The sequence below is a fragment of the Phasianus colchicus genome, chromosome 1, assembly GCF_987193195.1.
Source record: "Phasianus colchicus chromosome 1, bPhaCol1.hap1.1, whole genome shotgun sequence".
In the NCBI taxonomy this organism is placed as follows: Eukaryota; Metazoa; Chordata; class Aves; order Galliformes; family Phasianidae; genus Phasianus; species Phasianus colchicus.
Genome location: NC_143436.1, coordinates 8,681,189 through 8,700,183, shown reverse-complemented (window position 1 = coordinate 8,700,183; position 18,995 = coordinate 8,681,189). Strand labels below are relative to the sequence as shown.

General features: G+C 43.0%; 2 protein-coding genes across 2 annotated transcripts in view; one reads left to right on the top strand and one right to left on the bottom strand.

Moving 5' to 3' along the window:
• The window catches only part of ELAPOR2 (endosome-lysosome associated apoptosis and autophagy regulator family member 2), a 98,306-nt gene that overhangs the window by 36,410 nt on the left and 42,901 nt on the right, over positions 1-18,995 (bottom strand). The window contains exon 2 of the mRNA XM_031590603.2: positions 11,049-11,169. Coding sequence (XP_031446463.2) covers positions 11,049-11,169 — 121 coding nt within the window. The remainder of the gene's footprint in view (positions 1-11,048; positions 11,170-18,995) is intronic.
• On the top strand, positions 15,906-17,160 carry LOC149919383 (uncharacterized). The gene has a single exon (XM_090135153.1). The coding sequence runs from the start codon at positions 16,084-16,086 to the stop codon at positions 17,158-17,160; it is 1,077 nt and encodes a 358-aa protein (XP_089991279.1). The 5' UTR covers positions 15,906-16,083.

Here is an 18,995-nt window from a genome sequence, read left to right as displayed (position 1 = left end):
GCTAATACTCACCAAAACCATTGTGTAAGTCTTGGCAAACAGACCTCACTCCATTCTTTAAAAGGATTACAAGTCACTTGATAAAGGTGACTGTGTGGATATAATAGACTTCAGCTTTCCAAAACATTTAACTAAGTTTGGCATGTCATTCTGACAAAAAAAAAAAAAAAGGTAGCACCACACAATACCAGTAAAGCACAGCTTAAATGGATTAAGAAATGCATGAGAAACTGATCTCAAACAGAGCTGTCAGTGTGAGATCACCGCCAAGCAGGGGGGATGGAAGCAGTTCTGCCTGCCACGGCACTGAGTCACGTTTTTATCAGCAGTCTGCAGAAAAAAAAACAGATTAAAATTGGCTTACGAGAGACTGAGTGGTAAGCCTAGAAGCAGCACAAGTGGGTCTGCTGGTGATCCCAAGCCAACTCCAAGTCAAGGAGCTCCAGCACTGCTTTCAAAAGATAGAAATGCATCCCAGAGAGAAGAAATCTGAAGGCTGAAGTGGACCCACCATTCATCAGGAGCTTTCACTATGTGCAGAAAGGTGCTAATGAGGTCTGCAGGTAGAAGTAACGTGTAGAATGAAACCTGTGTATCAGAGGCAAGAGGGTTGTTCCAATACTAAATACAGTCCTGCTTCTGCATTTTTAATGCATGAAAAAAAAAGGAAAAGAAAAAAGAAACAAACAAAACTTTAAATGCTTTCAAAATTAGGGATAATGTGTTGCAGTGAGATATCTGAAGTGGTTAGTCTGTTTAGTTTATCAAGAGAAGATTGAGAGTCAATTTGATAAAAATAAATAACTCTAGAGGAAGAAGGCATAGGACCCCACCAGACCCTTTAACCAGAGGACTGCATAAGAAGAGCTACCTTCTAGAAGCTAAAGCCAGACAAATTCAAACTGGAAGCACATTAGAATGCACATTTTTAATAGCAAGAATAACTGATCACTCTAACAATCTGCCATGGTATGTGATGGACCTTCTGTCTGTCAAGTGTTTTATACCATAAATGGATATCATGAGGAAGAAAAACACAAACCAAATTATCTGCCACACCATTGGCATAACAGGATGCATTTTAATGACCTTTGAGGTCAAGCTAGTGAAACTAATTAATCCCCCTCCTCTTAAGCTCTGTGAGTCAAGAGTGATGGTATTGTACCCCTCCTGGGACATGACATGAACACGGGAAATGCTGAGTTGGGAGCCCTGCCCCCTGCATAACTGCTTCCAAGGAGTGCACACAATACATTACTTTTTCAGATCTGACAGAACATTAGAATCATTTTGCAGACATGGAAATGATTCCCCAGAGGGCAAAAGAAAGCATAAGCAGGCTTGCCTCACATGCTCTTTGACTGCCAGGCTCCAGGGTCATGTTCTGCATTTTAGTACAGCTGTGGCCCTCCCAGTGATTTCAATGGACTAAGTCAAATTTGCTTGGCGTGTTTTTGTTCTAGTGAGAGATCCTAACAATTTCACATTGCTTAGTCTTCTGATGCTAGTCACTGAACAAAGCTGGACTAACAAGAGTAGATGCTCACATATATATTGCTCCTTCTGAGGTCCGAAACTTGCCTCTGCAGTGTTTTCTCATGTCAGATATCTCTCAGATACTGCTATTCTGTAAGAGGAATATTTGGGACTTCAAGGTAAATCAAAACTATCTCAATGACCAATATCCTCCAACGCCAAATCCACAACATAACTCAACTGTTGCCCTCCCTTATGCAGCCCTGTGTCACCCCTTCCCTCAGCAAGTTTGACCCCACACCACTCGGGCCCAGTAATTCCCTCTCCATCAGCCTTCTCAGCAGACATTCTCCTTCAGACATTTCTTAGTTGTGATAATTAAAATTATTTCAGCTATTCTGAGCGTGGGCATGTTTGCATGCTTTCCTTCCCCTGGCTCACAATACATTCCATTAAAAAACAAAAACAATATAGGACTGGATTTTGCTTGATTACAACATTAGAAGGGGAGCAGTGGAGCTGCAGTGAGTACCTAAATCAGGGAAAGTACACACAAAGATAACCTCAAACTCTGGCTTTCCAGCTCTCTCCCCCCATTTTTTTATTATTCATTCAGAGGCCAAACCCCTGGGCTTCAGGTGCAATGCTGTCACCTCCTGCAGGCAGACTGAGCTCAGTTATCTTAGCCTCCCATAGGCAAAGGAAAAAATTGTAGGCGAGAAAAACAATATAAGGTTGGCAGCATTTGTCCCTCCAAACAGCTGCTGGCTTCAACAGATGCATGCCACAAGCCTAGAAGGGAAGACGTGACCAAGGGAAAGCAAACTGAGCCATCTGTTCAGTGCCACTTTAGGACACTGTAGTCCACAAAACATGGAACCAACACCCAACCACAGTACAGGAGGAGCAGAAAAAAAACAAAGGAAGAAACAACTCATTGCTTTATTATTAATGTTTCCTATAATCTCAGCCAGCTTCAGAATGTCTTCCGTGAATAATTTATATGAGGCTTCTCCAATAGACTGTGAATAATTGATGTTGGTTTTCTTCAGTCATTATATCCCAATGTGTTATCAGGAACCAGGCCGAATCTTAATTTAAAGAAAAACTCTGTCAAGCCTTCTTTGGGCTTGGAATGTGATCACACTGAAATCGGAGGTAACCTGGAAAAGAGTAACTTCTTTGGAAGTGACACTTCCTTTTCTTAAGTGTAAATATTTTTTCCTTTTATCCAAGAAATGACAAAATAAATCAGTGTTCTCTCCAGTTGTCCTCTTTGACAGGAGCAATACCACTTTCCCCAGCTGGCTTGGCATATGGGAGTTTATTATCACTTTTATTTCATCGAATGGATACTTACAGCTGTGGTTTTGGAATTGGAATATTCAGGTAATTCATGAAGGAATAGAACATAGAAGAAAGACAGTCATGCCCAGGAAGTTAGCAAACAGAGCTACTGTTACAGTCACCCTAATGGCTCAGCACTGGAAAAGTTGGGGAACAGAAGAGGAAATGTACCTAGAGGTGAGTAACCCTCCATTCCCTACTGACTGATGCCACTGGGCCCATTTCAATTGCCCATCAATCAAAGCAGTTGGTGCAAATGGCTTCTCATGACATTTGAAATGTCTTCTGCAGTGGACTAGCAAACACAACCCAAGTATGAGAAGAAATTTATGTCCTTCTGGTGTAGCAACTGTAGACCGATAGGAAACACTAAGAAATCTCAATGGATCCTAAAGAGCTATATTTGAGCTTGAGGTATCCAGGGACTGGATTGCAACTGGGCCTCAAATATTGACTCACATGAAAATGTCTACACTCAACTACCTCCATCCTATTCAGCTGATGTGCAAAAATTTTCAATGTGATCACAGTCTCTTCCTCACACACACATTCTGTTTGCCTCTTATACCTCAACCTCAGCAAATCTTAAGGTCTTGCTAGTTTCTTTCCATTTAAAATAGAAATCAGATTCAGTAGATTATGTGTCTAACGTATTGAATTGTATTGTGTACAAAAATAGAGCAAAGGAATCATCGGAAGACTCTAAGACCAATCTTCTCCTTGGAAGCCTCAATACATAAACCAACACACAGTTCTCAGTAACTCTTCCCTGGGAATTAAACTCGGTGAGTTCAGTGCAAATTCTTCAGACTTTTAAAACAATTATCTAAAAGGATCTTTGAAAAGTCAACAGTGTGACTTTTTCCCCAGAGACACTGTATTGCTCATGCACACAGGAAATTAGCTCATTAACAGTGATGCTTGAAAAGAAATGAAAATACACATCTGTTGGAGGCTTTCAGTAGCAGCCCTCAAGCTGCCATGCATGCCACTGCCAACTCAACATCTTCACTTCATGGTATTATTGTATTAATTCTTTGCTGTTCATATCAGAGTTAGCTGTAAAGCCAGAATCATGTACTGTCTTTCTCTCTCATGCATCTTTATCTGCTAGGTAGAACACAACAGGAAAAGGGACAAATCTTAAGCATACAGAAAAATACCCAGATTTCCTCAATAATCATGCCCATAAATAATCCATATTTTTAGCTTTCAGGTTTGAGAGAGCAACCTTCCATACGCAAGGATGGATTCTTATATGTTGACAAGCGGCTTCATGAAGGCTGTTCAGCTGAGAGGGGAGAAGAGAAGGTGTTAGAATAAGTGATCTCAAAGATGGAGGAATGAGAGAATTTCTGAATACTTCACTTGAACATTGCCTCAAAATAGCACTTTCCTACAGCTCAGGATACCCAACAACATCTGTCACCACATATAAGTATCTAAGTGCATATGTCAGAACTAAATGACATGGTTAAACACCAGCAGCCATTAATAGCTTGACCTCATTATTTCTTCCAAGGTGAATACCAAAAGCAGCAATATCTGAATGACATGAAAAATGAAGAAAAAAAAAATTAGTGCATCAAGGTTGATGAAGGCGAGATCTAGTGCTTTGAAGCCATGAGAAAAAATGAGAATATATATGCCTAGTCCTCAGAGCTATGCTGATGTTACCATATTTGCTCTTCACAGCTGAAAAAAAAAGATATCCCAGTCATTTCAAATATCTTTAATGAGACCAAAAAATAATCCTCAATTAATATCAAATAAGCAAATAACCTCTCTGATGATTTGTGGGATGTACATGTTTGCTTCAAGAGGTCATAACTCTAGATTTCCTTACGTCTTTCAAAAAGTAGGTATTATATTCACATATTAAGACAAAAACACTGTGGTGATAATTAATTTTTTGATTCCATAATAAATGATTTTGACATAACATAAATACATGCCATTAATAAGGATCATTATTCACTTGAGGGTATTTGTATATACATTCACATCTATATGTGGCGAGGCATTGGCACTGTTGCCCAGAGAAGCTGTGGATGTCCCATCCCTGCAGGCATTCAAGGCCAGTTTGGATTGGAGCCCTTGGAAACTTGATGTGATGCTCATGGCAGGGAGGTGGAAGCAGATGATCTTTAAATTCCTTTCTAACACAAATCATTCAATTGTACTATGATCTACATATACAAAAACGTAAACATTGGAGAGACTACTAAAACTTCTTGTTGCTATTTTCAAGGCTTCATCAGTCAAATTTCAAAATTCTAGGTAAAAACCTGGAAGTACAAATTATGTACCATGAGAACTGCATAGAATTTGCTTGAATACAAGCACAAGTTGACAATGAACAGTTACAAACCAACATTTTATGTCAGAAGGCTGTAACACAAGCACACTGGTATTCCCAGTATAAACATATTCAGTTTATATTACCCATCCACACAGATGTGTACGTGCATATATCATACATTATAAAATTCACACATGCCCACTGATTTCTACGGAATAGGAATCTGGCTCACTCCTTACTTGCTCAGGATACCAAATTTTAACAAAGACGGAAAGGATATCGAACTTTAAATGTTTCTGTTAAGTTTAAACTTCTTCTACACTTCTATTGCAAGAGCGGAATGGTAAAACAAAAATTTCTGCAGATCTCAGTTGCCATAAAATGTTATAAAACTTGCAAGTCTTAAGAGGTCAGTTGCCCTAATTGTGTTTAAAGTACACTGTAATTAGCAGAAAGATCCATATCTCCTCCTGTGTTTCCTAGAAGCAAATTACACAAGTTTGAATAAACTCAACAAACAGCTCAGTAGCAATAAATCAGGACAAAATTTGCTCCTAGGCCCCAGTAAAAGTCCATTGTAATTAAGAATATTGTGTTTTCCAAAGCCAGTGGAGCTTTTCACATGATTACCATTCAGTGCACACTTGCACACCTTGCCTTAAAATGGAAGCACATTTCTGATTTCAGAAGTTTCTTTTGCCTTAGTAGTACAAAGTAAGGGTGGAATTTTCTAACCAGAACCCTTAATAACTGCATGGCACTGTATGAGTTGTGAATGACTGAGTTCTTGATAACATGACTGAGTTCTTCCATATTATCAATAATTTTGTGCCTCTTTTCTTATGAAAGCATTGTAATTGTATACGGCATTTGGATGTGCAACAAGAGGGTTAATGTTAAAAAGAATTTGAGGTCAAAATGTGAAATCTGTAAGCCCTTTCCGCTGATGAAAACAGCTCTGACGAGTAAATCAGTGCACCAGTACACAGTAAGGGCACTGTCTGAACCAGATATTTGGGTTGTACTGGAATGAAAGGAGACAAAGAGACGTAGGGAAGGAGACAAGGAGAAAAGGAAGGCTCTGAGTTCAGACATTTAATTTGAGTGTAAAACATGCAGCATACACTCAGGCTGGCAGAAAAGCACAACTATGGCACACTGTAGCATAGAGTCAGTGGGAACACTACCAAATTCTGCTCCTACCATCAGGCCAAAAGGTACATATAAAAAACTACATCAGCCCACACACCATAATGAACCACCTTCTGAGATACCAGCCTTATGGGTCTTCAGACTTAGCCCCAAAAGCAAACTCCTCCCACTGACTGTCACCAGGGTTTTCCATTTAAAAAGCCAAGTATACTGCTCTGATGGCAGTGATCCTTATCAGTTAAATTCTTTTGCTGCTATCAGATCCACAAGGAGATTAGAGTGAGACCTCTGGTAATTAAAAATGAGTGAGACCAAATTAGTTAAGCACACTACCAATCATCAAGAAGTAATGGAGTGATTCAGACACTCCAAACCTCACTGACAGAAGAAGGCTCTCTGTCCTTCCACTTTCTTCTATAGAAAAAATAAAAGGTTGGAAAAGACCATTAAGATTATCTAGTTCAACTGTCAGTCAACCATCACCATGACCACTGAACCACAGAATCATCCAAAAGGCCCTCAACAAGGTGCTTGCAGAGGACACGGTAAGCATGAGGCAGAGATCCATGAAGACTAGCTTCAGGAGTAACACATATTGCCTTCTAACCTAGCCAAAATCTTTGTTACACATTTCATTTGTATCTTTCCAGAATTTCTCGCAACTGTGATGAGCTGGTGTCAGAAGTGTGAGTCATCTCTGAAGCATGAGCATGGAGGGAAGAAAGAGCAAAGCAGTGCCCTCTGGGAGAGGTGGCCTAGCAGTCTAATGTGGCCATGCCTGGAGGTAACACGGTGTGCTGAATGTCAAAAAGCAGGCTGGTCCCAATGCAGAGTCTGAAAACAGCAATGACTGCAGCCTCACAGGGCAAGGAGATCAGAAAAAAAAGAGGGGAAGGTTTCCTGCCAGGCAGGAGTCAATCTTAGAGAGGTCATGTTGTCCCAGCACATTATTGCAAGTGAGATTCTGTCCTGCAGAGCTTCTCCTGCATCATCACTCTCACATCTGGGTCATGGCACAGCAGCACCTCCTACAGCACCACAAACACCTTGTGCATGAGGGTCCTTCCTCCTTTCTAACTGAGTGTAAAGATGAAGAGGAAAGGATGGCCAGAGAGGAAGGTGGGTTATTATGCTTCTCACAACAAGAAAAAAAGGCCAAAAATCCTTCATCCAATACTGAGACCATAAAGCAGTCAAAATATAACAGTCCTTCCTACTCCAAACCCTGTGACTAGCTCTCAGAGGGCCCCATCTTCTCTGCAGCTAAGTGTCATGATTAGTTTCTGAAGACCCAAAAAAAGTCTCAATCCTGACACAATTTGGTGACAAGAGCCACACCAGGATATGCTGGCAGGCACTGTGAGTGAGTCACCATCCACAGGGCAGCATACACTTCACAACGCAGCAGAGCTCGGAGACACCCAACCTAATTTTAAATGGGTTCATTTGAATGAAAAGCAGTAAAGCACAACATCCTGAAAATGAGCACATCCTGAGACACCAGCTGAGCTCTGTGCCACAGTTAGATTGTTCCAGATATGCAGAACGCCTGATCTAATACATTTTTAGCAATCTCAAAGAGTCTTTGCACTCCACTGGAGACCACAGTCTAGGCATATTTATGGAGATGATTGGAGATGTTTAACATATTGTTGTATCACCTTTCCAGTTCCGGGTTCAGGCACAATTTAAACAAAGTGACTGCTGAGCAGTTGGAAACTAGAGAGGTTTATGCAGTATTCCCAAAATTAATGACAGCTTACAAGTCAATTCTGTTTCCAGGGAGCAGCAAAGATCAGTAGAAGATATTCTTAAGTGGCAAGCATTTCCAAATAGATGAAAACAACTGCAAACAAAACATCATGAAATCAGCAGCAACAGCAGATGTGTTCGAAAAAAAAACACATTCCCACTCACATTCCTCTATATCTACTGTGTCTTAACACCAGCAGGGACCATTGAGGGCTTTGCCAGCCTCAAGGAGACAAAAAAAAAAAAAAAGAAAAAAGGCCCTCAGAACTCATGCTACTCTACAACTGTAATCCCTTCTTAAAAGTAGTAGGATAGTTGGCTCAACTATATCTTAGGACTACTAGATCCTATATAGTTCCTTCCCAGCTAACCATGATAAGATGAGAAGTAATGGCCTTAAGTTTGCACGAGGGGAGGTTCAGGTTGGATATTAGGAAAATCTTCTTCTCAGAGTGGTGAGGCATTGGCATAGGCTGCCCAGGGAGTAGTGAAGTCACCATCCCTGGAGGTGTTCAGGAAAAGGGTAGATATGGCACTGAGGGACATGATCTAGAGCAGTCACAGGCATAGTCTGATGGTTGGACTAGATAATCTTTCCAAAACCCTAATGATTTTACGTCTTCTAAAAATAATGGATATCCAAAGCTGGACATGATCTTACCTGTGGTGATTATACTGCAGACCTTTGGTCTGTAGGCTAAAGGAAAGATAAAAGTATCTAAGGGAGCCCAGGACTCCACCAAACATCAGTAGAAGACCAATCAGGACACTCAGGCATAGGGGAGAATCTACAAGATGCATCAGAATCTGAAGAATGTAGAAAGGCCAGAAAGACTCATTTCAAAGGATGTGCCAAACTTACAGCAGTTCTTGATGTGCTTTAGGACAAAATGATTTTAGAAAAGGTTCAGACATTTTGCAATAAAACCCATCAGGTTAGCCAGGCCAAATGGGAGGGACATTCCAAGCGTACTCTGACAGTAACTAACTGCTGCTGGTAGAACCATGTTTTCAGCCAGATAGATTAGCTGCCCTTAAAGCAAAAGGTGAAAGACTAAGAGATGTGAAATCTAAAATGACTTGTGCAATCAGGATATAGCCAGACATCTCCTGAAGCTATAATATACTACAGGGAAAAGAGGAGGAAAAAAAAAAAAAACCTACATTAATTCTGCTGCATTCCCAGAAGCCCTGAAAGCAGAACTATCCAATTGCTTCTCAAACCAGCTGAATTGCCATGGGACTTAAAAGCAACACTATAGGGAGGAAAAGCATCTACTGAGATGAGTTTTCCAGTGTATTGAACAGAATCCTGTATTTTGTATATTATATCACAGCCGATCAACACAGTAAAGATCTCCTCTGTCTAACAGAAAAAGATATAACAGACAAAGATTCATCCATGGTTATAAAACAGACGAATTTTTTCTGGAGTTGATTTAAGAGCAACAACACACAAATTAGTGAAGATGAAACAAAGTATATGAACCCTTTGTTGAAAGTTGTACCAGAAAGCTGTGAAGAATGTCATGCTTCTAGACCTTAAACCATTTATCAAAATGTTTTTTACAAAGAAATAGTGTACATCAGAAAAAACAAATTATGCCCACATCCTTCAGCATACACCAGAAGTGACTGTGTGTCAAGAGGGATAACACTAACTGCTCCTTACAGCCCAGACAGAAAAAGTAAAAGGCTTGAAGTACAGCAAGAGAGATTCAAAAGCAGGAAAAAAACTGTAACTGGAGGGAAAAATGAATAGAACAAAATATATGAGTAAATATCTGGAGAGTTCGTGGGCACTTCATCATCAGAGGACCCTGGCCACAAATTACACAATCACAGGTATTACAGCTGTTTGGGGTGAGGGATGAATTATGGGTTCCCCTGAAGTGCTACCGACTTCTACAGTTCTGTAATTGAATAACAAATCCCTTAGGTTTACAGAGATTCCACATTTAAAACCTCAGAAACAAAACCCAAGCACCAGGAACGACACATGCAACTTTTCAGCTGATGCTTGCAGGCAGTCAGAAATCTTACTGTGGTCAACAGTGCTACAAAAAACATTTATGTGCCCAATGCTGGAGCACACCGTGTAATGAAACAAGCAATAAACCTTTACAGGAAGAGTCAGAAGTGAATAAAAAGTCATCTCTGCTACAGCAGAACTGAAAGGACACTGCCATCATTCTTCTCGTTTGTCAGACATAATGATTTACAGCCCTTGGTAGAAATTACTGAGAAAATAAAGTACTGCTAAGATTTGTTGTGAAGAGAATTGCTAGAGCAAGGATGTGAGATGGGAAAGGGCATTCAGCTTGGGAAGCTGCAATAGCGAGGAATAGTTCACATGTATTTACAGAGCAGCAGTTCATTTATGTACCCAGGTGCAAAGATGAAGTGTCTTAACGTATTGGAAAAGGAAGAGGACCAAGTGATATGCAAACCCTCCGACTTGTTATAAATAAACAGATAAAAAAAGCAAGAGCTTCATCACGAAAATAACACTGGAAAATAGGACATTTACCATTACTTACGCATTTAACTTATTGTCAGTTAAATAATACAGGTGATGAGAACATGGACATGAGAACATGGCAAATACAATTTGGCCACTGTTGGTCACCATTTTGGCTGCTACTACAGATAAACAGGAGAGCTGCAGCAGTTAAAGGTATCGCAGCTCAAGACGAGCAACAACAACTCTTCAATGGATGTTGTGGTTTTTCTGTAAATTAGCATACAGGGGTACCTGTAGCAGGTATTAATGAGGTGTAGAACTGCACTGCAAGGAGAGTTCCTGCTCAACAGCTCCAAGAAACAAGGGGAAGGGTTGGAAGGTCATACAAGCCTAGAAGGGAAGGGCTAACTCATGACATTGGCGACAGAGTTAAGTAGAATCATGAGTTAAAAGCTCTTCCCTTTTCAAAGAGGGCTTTGTTAGCATCACTGCCATGTAGGGTAAACTAGCAGAAACAGACAGGAGCGATCTGTAATATGGAAAGTGCCAACATACTGCATTCCTTCCCTTTCACGGGGTCAGGTAGTCCAGAGCACTCTGCCGACGGATTCGGGACAGCCACCCTCCATCTGGAACCACTGCTGTCACACTCCGTGTACTCGAAGTGGTAATCTGTCTGCAAGCAATTACAAAGAGTTTCAGTTTCATCATAGCATTTGCATATTAAGATCATTAATCAAGACTGTGATTAGCAAACTCAGTTATAATTAAACGAGAAAGGAAGTAGCTGCCACATGAAGAACTATTACTGCTCTGATGATCACTGTGGATCATTGCAGAGCAAGCACAAAAAAAGCAGAAGGTGGGATTTGAAAAAGAAAGGGGGCACAAATTCCAATATGCTTTTGTTTACTAGCAGGATTGGTCCCAGTGCTTTGTCTCTGACCTACAGCAGCCAGACAGACTTCCACCTTGGTCAATTTAGGCTAAGGGGAGGCCCACGCTGGCTCTGGCTCAGGTTAGTGCATCCCTGCAAATATTTTGCTGGCTCACAAAGAGAACACTTTTAATTCTCCTCTACTTACAGAAAAACTAACAGCAATGGAATTAATATTTCTCTTACTGCTAACCATAGCTCTCCATTTGGATGTTAATAAAGTCCTACCTAAAAATCATTAAAGCCTTTCGTATTTTGCATGGAATTGCAAGTAACATCTTGATTGCATTGGAATTAATATCTTTATGGTTCAAAAAACGTCTTTATGGCTCAACTTGTGGTTTAGAAGCCCAACTAACAGAACACTGGAAAGAAAAACTACTTGTCTCAGAAATACAGCAAACTTAAGAAGATGCTATCTAATCCACAGCCATACACGAAATATAACACATTCTCAATAACCCTAATATACTCAAATAAATTTGTGTTTTCCCCTCTGCATCTCATTACACAACCTTCAAGAACAGAAAAAAACAGTCGTTAATTGTCATGTTGAAATCCGCCTATAAAGCAACCAGAATATATAAATAACAAATCTGAAACAGATCCATCCCATCATCCATATCACATAAGATAAAAATTATCTATTATCTACTCAAGGCTGGAGAAAAGCAAAGCAAAGAATACTGAAACCCTCTGAATCTGCCTCACGTGCAGAACTTTTTTTTTCTATTTCGTATCAGGACAACTGATTGAAATTATAGAGAGCAGCCTGGTGTCAGCAATTCAGGTTGCTCTCACACCCACCGTCTCAAACTGCACTTCAGAGATCTGCCCCAGCATGAGACCCCTTTGCAGGCAGGAAGGGGACAGAGGGATCCTCAAAAGTAGTGGTTTTGTTCTCTCCTTCTGCATTTGGGTAGAAGACTCAAGTCTCCATCTCCCCTTTTTCTTCTGTGTAAATCCTTCCAGCTTTAAGCAGCCAGATGAAGTTTCCAGGAGAGATGGACCCAATAGATGTCTTTCCCCCTGAATGCCCTAAGCCTGTGTGTGGGTAGCCATGTCAACAGAGGAGCTTCAAGGCTCACAAGGGGGTTATGCAGCATGGCCTTGCTCTTGAACAGAGTTTTTCCATTGTCTTTGCCCTTACTGTGCTAAGTTCCTTCATGGAAGAGATGGATTTTTTTTTATTTTTTTTTTAACTTCTTTTCTACCTGACTTTCAATTCTACTGTACAACTGAAAACCACTGCACGGAATTTGTCACTTTTTCTGGTATTTGCTTGTAATGAAGACTCTACAGATGGATTTTTGCACATGGTCACACATGTACCCCCAAGCTCTGCTAGCTACCATCACCAAAATCCTCTCCCCTGTAACACAGTTCTACCAAGGAACAAGCACAGTTCTTGGTAGCTGTATTGCAGACATCCACTGCAGCTCACAGCTCCATCTGCACCATTGGCCAGCTTTAAACTAGTAGTTTAAACTAGTAGTCTGGGCTACTTGTAGAAGATGAATATACCTGCATAGAGCTCAGGTTCAACCAAATAATCCAGCATCATGAGATGCTTTAGCTTCCATCCTCAGCACCCAGAGTAGCTCAGATACATCCCTACAAGCTGGAAGCACACCTCAGCTACAGCAGAAACATCCTCAAAGCCAACGTGACATAGGTGAGCACTGGAAATCTCCCATTAGCAATGGCTTACCAGGCTCAGAGTTTCTAATCTGCCTCAGCAATCTGAGCTTCCAAATATAGCAGGTTGATAAAGTAAGCACCCCATGGTGCTGAGCAGCCTCCAACTCCTTTGCATCCCTCTAAAAATCACAGTTCTGCTACACTGTGATTTCTTCTCCTCTCCAATTGAGAAATTTCTTCCCACCTGTTCTCTGAAAAACATTTCACAGCAAAGCCATTGCCAGATGTAGCCACCTATTACTCTGTTTTTGCTTTTAATGTTTTTTTCCCCACTCTCATCCAGACATAGAATATCTTTAAGTTTGGCCACTGGCCTGTTTTAATTTTAACAAGTCTGACTGCTTTATTACTTTTATGGGCTTGCCCTTAATGATTTAACTTGTCCCTCCCCCAGTTCAGCTGTTATTTCTGATAACATTTCTGGTTTAGTGCTCAGAATTCCTGGGATGTAAGAAATTGGCTTGAATTTCAGGCCCAAAGAATTCGTTTCCATAGGAAAATATCTCTCTGAACACTCCATATAGGGTTAAGGTAAAAATAAATAAATAAGTAAGTAAATAAATAAATAAATAAATGGATAATTTTCTAAATGGAAAATTGATGCTCTTCCAAGAAGCCACTCAGAATCAATTTGTAGTCCTGAGCATTAAATTTCAAATAAAAGGTTAATAGTAACCTGAAAAATGTCTCCAAATCAGACAGGAACATTTATTTCACTCTGTGCTGAATTTTGCCTTGTTGTTTTTGGAGAATCAGTGAAATCACATGTGCACTACTGCACACAAAGCTGTAAGAAAAAACCCTCTGACGTACGTACACTCACTCTGAAGGACACTGCATCCAAAATAGATGCCCTTGTGCATGCACATGACGTCAAAGGGGTAATGGACTGATCACAGCTCTTCCAAGGGGAGAAAAAACAGCAGAATTGGTCCAATGAGTTATGTTCCTAACGCATCAGTACCAGATCAATGGCTGAGCCTACCACTCTCCCACGCTTCCCGTGCAAAAGTCCTGCAGCCAGGGCACCCACATCTCCTGCCCTGCAGGCTTAACTCAAAGGCTCTCTTCTGGCCACCAGCTTCCCGGAGCTCTCTGAGTGACACATCATTGCAATACCTCTCTGTGTGCCACCCCACATCACTGCCCCTCATGTCGTACAATGCTGGGCTTAACTTGGTGAGGAGCTCCTGGGACCTGGTGTATGTCATCTTAGATGTCTCCAGCACACACTTCTACATCTGGGCTTGTCACCTCACAGTCCTTTGTGACAGCTGACAGACTCCTCTGTTCTAAAAGTAAAAGTCTGTTTCAGAGTATTTTTGAAACTCTAGAAGTATTGGTTTCCTCTCCAAGGACTGAGTCTGCTCTCATGGGGCCCAACCTGTGGTACCGCATCCAGGTCTGGGGTCCCAGCACAAGAAGGATGAGGAGCTGTTGTAGGGGGTACAGAAAAAGCCATGAAGATTATTAGAGGGCTGGAGAACCTCTCTTATGAAGACAGGCTGAGGGAATGCAGCTTGTTCAGCCTGGAGAAGAGAAGGATGCAGGGAGATCTCATTACGGCCTTCCAGTTTCTAAGCAATATCAACTTTTTACATGGGTAGATAGTGACAGGATAAGGAGGAACAGTTTTAAACTACAAGAGGGGATATTAAGGTTAACTATTAGAAAGAAATTATTTATTCAGAGGGTGGTGAGGCACTGGCACTGCTGTCCGGAGAAGCTGTGGATGCCCCATCCCTGGAGGTGCTCAAGGCCAGGTTGGATGGGACCCTGGGCAATCTAAGCTGGTAGAGGATAACCAGCCCACAGCAGGGATTGGAGCTGGATGAGCTTTGAGGTCCCTTCCAACCTGAGCTTTCTCCAGGATGAGTAGAAACACTCATTTCAATGCATCTTCTATTTTTTCTGCACAAATTTTCTAACTCCCTCCTTTCAACTACATAGGAGCTGTCCTGTAGCCTTTTCCACTTAACCAAAATTGAAGCACAGAGAGGGCACTGACCCTTCTAACCAGTTCCTGATGCCAAACATTTGATCTGGGTACAAAGAGTGGATGAATACCAGGAACTGTTATGAAATAACAGAAATAACAGCAAGTCTCTTGTAATGTAACAGCTTGCTCTGCTCATGTTGCTTTACAAACACAGACATCAATAAGCCAAGGAAAAAAAAAAAAAAAGACTGAAAAAAAGCCATAATATCACCAAGTAAGTGAACAACTGTTCTCAGGTTTGTCATTTATTCCTTCCCTGAACTTGCACTGCTTGTTCCACTGATACATTTGCTTAAACCGATTAACTGCATACAATGCTATTAAAAGATATCGTTTGCCAAAAGGAGCACCCATAATCTTTACAGACCCATGTGCTATCTATATCTACATGTGCAATAGAGATTATCTGTGCTCTTTTTTTTTTTTTTTTTTTTTTTTTAAAGGGGGGAAAAAAGCAACATCACACAAATTGCTGAGGAGACCAGCTTCAGAGCAGGTAAGACTGCGCTGGGGAAGGGATCTATAGCAAAGAAGCCGACGAAAAAGCTCTTTTTAGGGCTGGTTTTGAAGGCAGCAAAAAGCACGTGGTCGGCGCCGGGAGCTGGCAGCTTGTGGGCGGGCTGCTGAGGCAGCAGGGGTGGAGCTGGCCCAAATCGCGGTATAATTTAAACAGCTGGCCCTTATCTCTTGTACCTGACCTTGACTGCTCATTGGGAATTTAAAAGCAGCTCTTGGGAGGGCAGGAGCCGGCTCCAGGTGAGAACGAGGTGTTACCCGCCTTTGACACTGGAGAGGGTGGTCAGAGTGTGAACGCAGCCCACACTGCTCATACATTACTGCAGTAGCTGGTGTGGGAGTTGTGACTTGTGGCAGGACACATCAGTGCTTTGTCCTTGTCTTTGTTCAGGTGATCAGCTCTCCTACTGACAGACCTCGAGACCGCAGGTTCAAACATGGTCTCTACCAGGCGGCGGGCTTCCCCCAAGAGGACTGTGGCGACCCAGACAGAGGGCCTGCCAAGAAATGTAGCAGTTCAGGTCTCTGGCTGTAGGGAGTGCCTGAGCCTGCTGCTGCCAGGGGAGAATGGGAAGGATGCCACTTGTGCAAGGTGCGAGCAGGTGGACGAGCTTCTCAGCCTGGTGGTGGAGCTTAGGGAGGAGGTAGGGAGATTAAGAGCCATCAGAGAGTGCGAGCGGGAGATAGACTGGTGGTGTGACTCTCTGCGTGAAAGACAGAGAGATTGCACCCCCCAAACAGCAGTGGACCCTCTCCCTTGCCACGATCGAAATGAGAGAGCTAATTTGAGGGCAGAGGAGGAATGGCATCAGGTCCCAGCTCGGCGATACGGGCGACCCCCATCCCGACCTACCTCGGTTCCCCAGGTGCCTCTATGTAATAGGTTTGAAGCCCTGAAACTGGAGGGTGCGGTGGTTGAGGGTGAAGTGGGAGAACTGCCTCCAAGTGTTCCCAAGAAGAGGCATCCAGCTCCACGCTTAATGACTGCCTCCTCCAGAAAAGAAAGGAGGGTAATAGTCATAGGAGACTCCCTTCTAGAAGGAACAGAAGGCCCAATATGTCGGCCTGCCCCCACCCGCAGGGAAGTGTGCTGCCTCCCTGGGGCCCGAGTCAGGGATATTTCCAGGAAACTTCCTAGTTTGATTCGCAACTCCGATTATTATCCCTTATTGATAGTCCAGGCTGGCAGTGATGAGGTCACTGACGGAAGCCTGAGAACTATGAAAAATGACTTCAGGAGACTGGGGAGGTTAGTTGAAGGAACAGGCGTACAGGTAGTATTTGCCTGTATTCCTACAGTGGCAGGGAAGGACGCTGAGACGACCAGAAGAACACACCTTATAAACACATGGCTGAAAGGATGGTGCAAAAGTAAGAATTTTGGGTTCTTTGATCATGGGGCGGTCTACTCGGCTCCTGGCCTGGGGTCTGCTGATGGGTCTCACCTGTCTCGAAGGGGGAAACGGATCCTTGCCCAAGAGCTGGCAGGACTTGTAGAGAGGGCTTTAAACTAGATATGAAGGGGGTAGGGGATAAAACCAGGCCTGCTAGAGATGAGCCTGGGGGAGCGGCAATGGGATTAGGGATGAGGCGAGGGGCTCGGCTGAAGTGCATCTACACCAATGCACGCAGCATGGGCAACAAACAAGAAGAGTTGGAAGCCATGGTGCGGCAGGCAAACTATGACCTAGTCGCCATTACGGAAACATGGTGGGACTGCTCCCATGACTGGAGTGCTGCAATGGATGGCTACAAGCTCTTCAGGAAGGATAGGCAAGAAAGAAGGGGTGGTGGTGTGGCTCTGTATGTTAGGGAGTGTTTTGATGTTACTGAGCTTGTGGCTGGGGATGATAAGGTTGAATCCCTATGGGTAAAGATCAGGGGAAGGGCTGACAAGGCAGATGTATTGGTGGGTGTCTGCTATAGACCGCCGAACCAGGATGAGGAGACAGATGAGGTGTTCTATGAGCAGCTGGCAGAAGCTGCGAGGTCGCCAGCCCTTGTCCTCATGGGGGACTTCAACTTCCCTGACATATGCTGGGAATTCAACGCAGCGCAGAAGAAGCAGTCTAGGAGGTTTCTGGAGTGTATAGAGGATAACTTTCTGATGCAGCTGGTGAGAGAGCCTACGAGAGGAGCTGCCCCGCTAGACCTGCTGTTCACAAACAGAGAAGGTCTGGTGGAAGATGTGGAGGTTGGGGGCTGTCTTGGACAGAGTGACCATGAGATGGTAGAGTTCTCGATTCTTGGTGGAGCCAGGAGGAAGAACAGCAAAACTGTTACCTTGGACTTCCGGAGGGCGGACTTTGAACTGTTTAGAAGACTAGTAGGGGGAGTCCCCTGGGATTCAGTCTTAGAGGGTAAAGGGGTCCAAGACAACTGGTTGCTCTTCAAGAAGGTAGTCTTACAGGCGCAGGAGCGGGCTGTCCCCCTGAGCTGCAAAATGAGCCGGCGGGGAAGGAGACCGGCGTGGATGAATAAGCAACTATTCTTGAAGCTCCGGGAGAAAAAGAGAATCTACCTCCTGTGGAAGAAGGGACGGGCAACTCAGAAAGAATACAGAGAAGTTGTTAAGATATGCAGGGAGAAAATCAGAAAGGCGAAAGCCCAGCTCGAGCTCGACCTGGCCACTGGAATAAAAAGAAACAAGAAATCCTTTTACAAATATATCAACAGTAAGAGGAGGACTAAGGAGAATCTCCATTCTTTACTGGATGAAGCCGGGAATGTGACTACTGAGGATAAAGAAAAGGCAGAGGTCCTGAATGCCTTCTTTACGTCTGTCTTTAAAGGTCAGACCAGTTATCCTCAGGATATTCCACTTTTCGACCAGGTGGTCTCGGCTGGAGACCAGACTAAACCACCCATGATTCAGAAGGAAACGGTCAGAGACCTTCTACTCCGACTGGACTGTCACAAGTCCATGGGGCCGGATGAGATTCACCCGAGAGTGCTGAGGGAACTGGCGGAGGTGATAGCCGAGCCGCTTTCCATCATCTTTCAGCGCTCCTTGTTGACTGGTGAGGTACCAGAAGACTGGAGGCTTGCCAATGTGACTCCCATCTACAAGAAGGGCTGTAAGGAGGACCCGGGGAACTACAGGCCTGTTAGCCTGACCTCGGTGCCAGGGAAGGTTATGGAGCAGATTGTCTTGAGGGAGATCACGCGGCAAGTGCGGGACAACTGGAGCATCAGGTCTAGCCAGCATGGGTTCACGAAGGGTAGGTCCTGCTTGACCAACCTGATCTCCTTCTATGATCTAGTGACCCGCCTGGTGGATGAGGGAAAGGCTGTTGATGTAGTCTACCTAGACTTCAGCAAGGCCTTTGACACTGTCTCCCACAGTATT

Coding starts and splice junctions, on each gene's coding strand:
- LOC149919383 (XM_090135153.1), top strand. CDS start 16,084: ATGGTCTCTACCAGGCGGCGGGCTTCCCCCAAGAGGACTGTGGCGACC.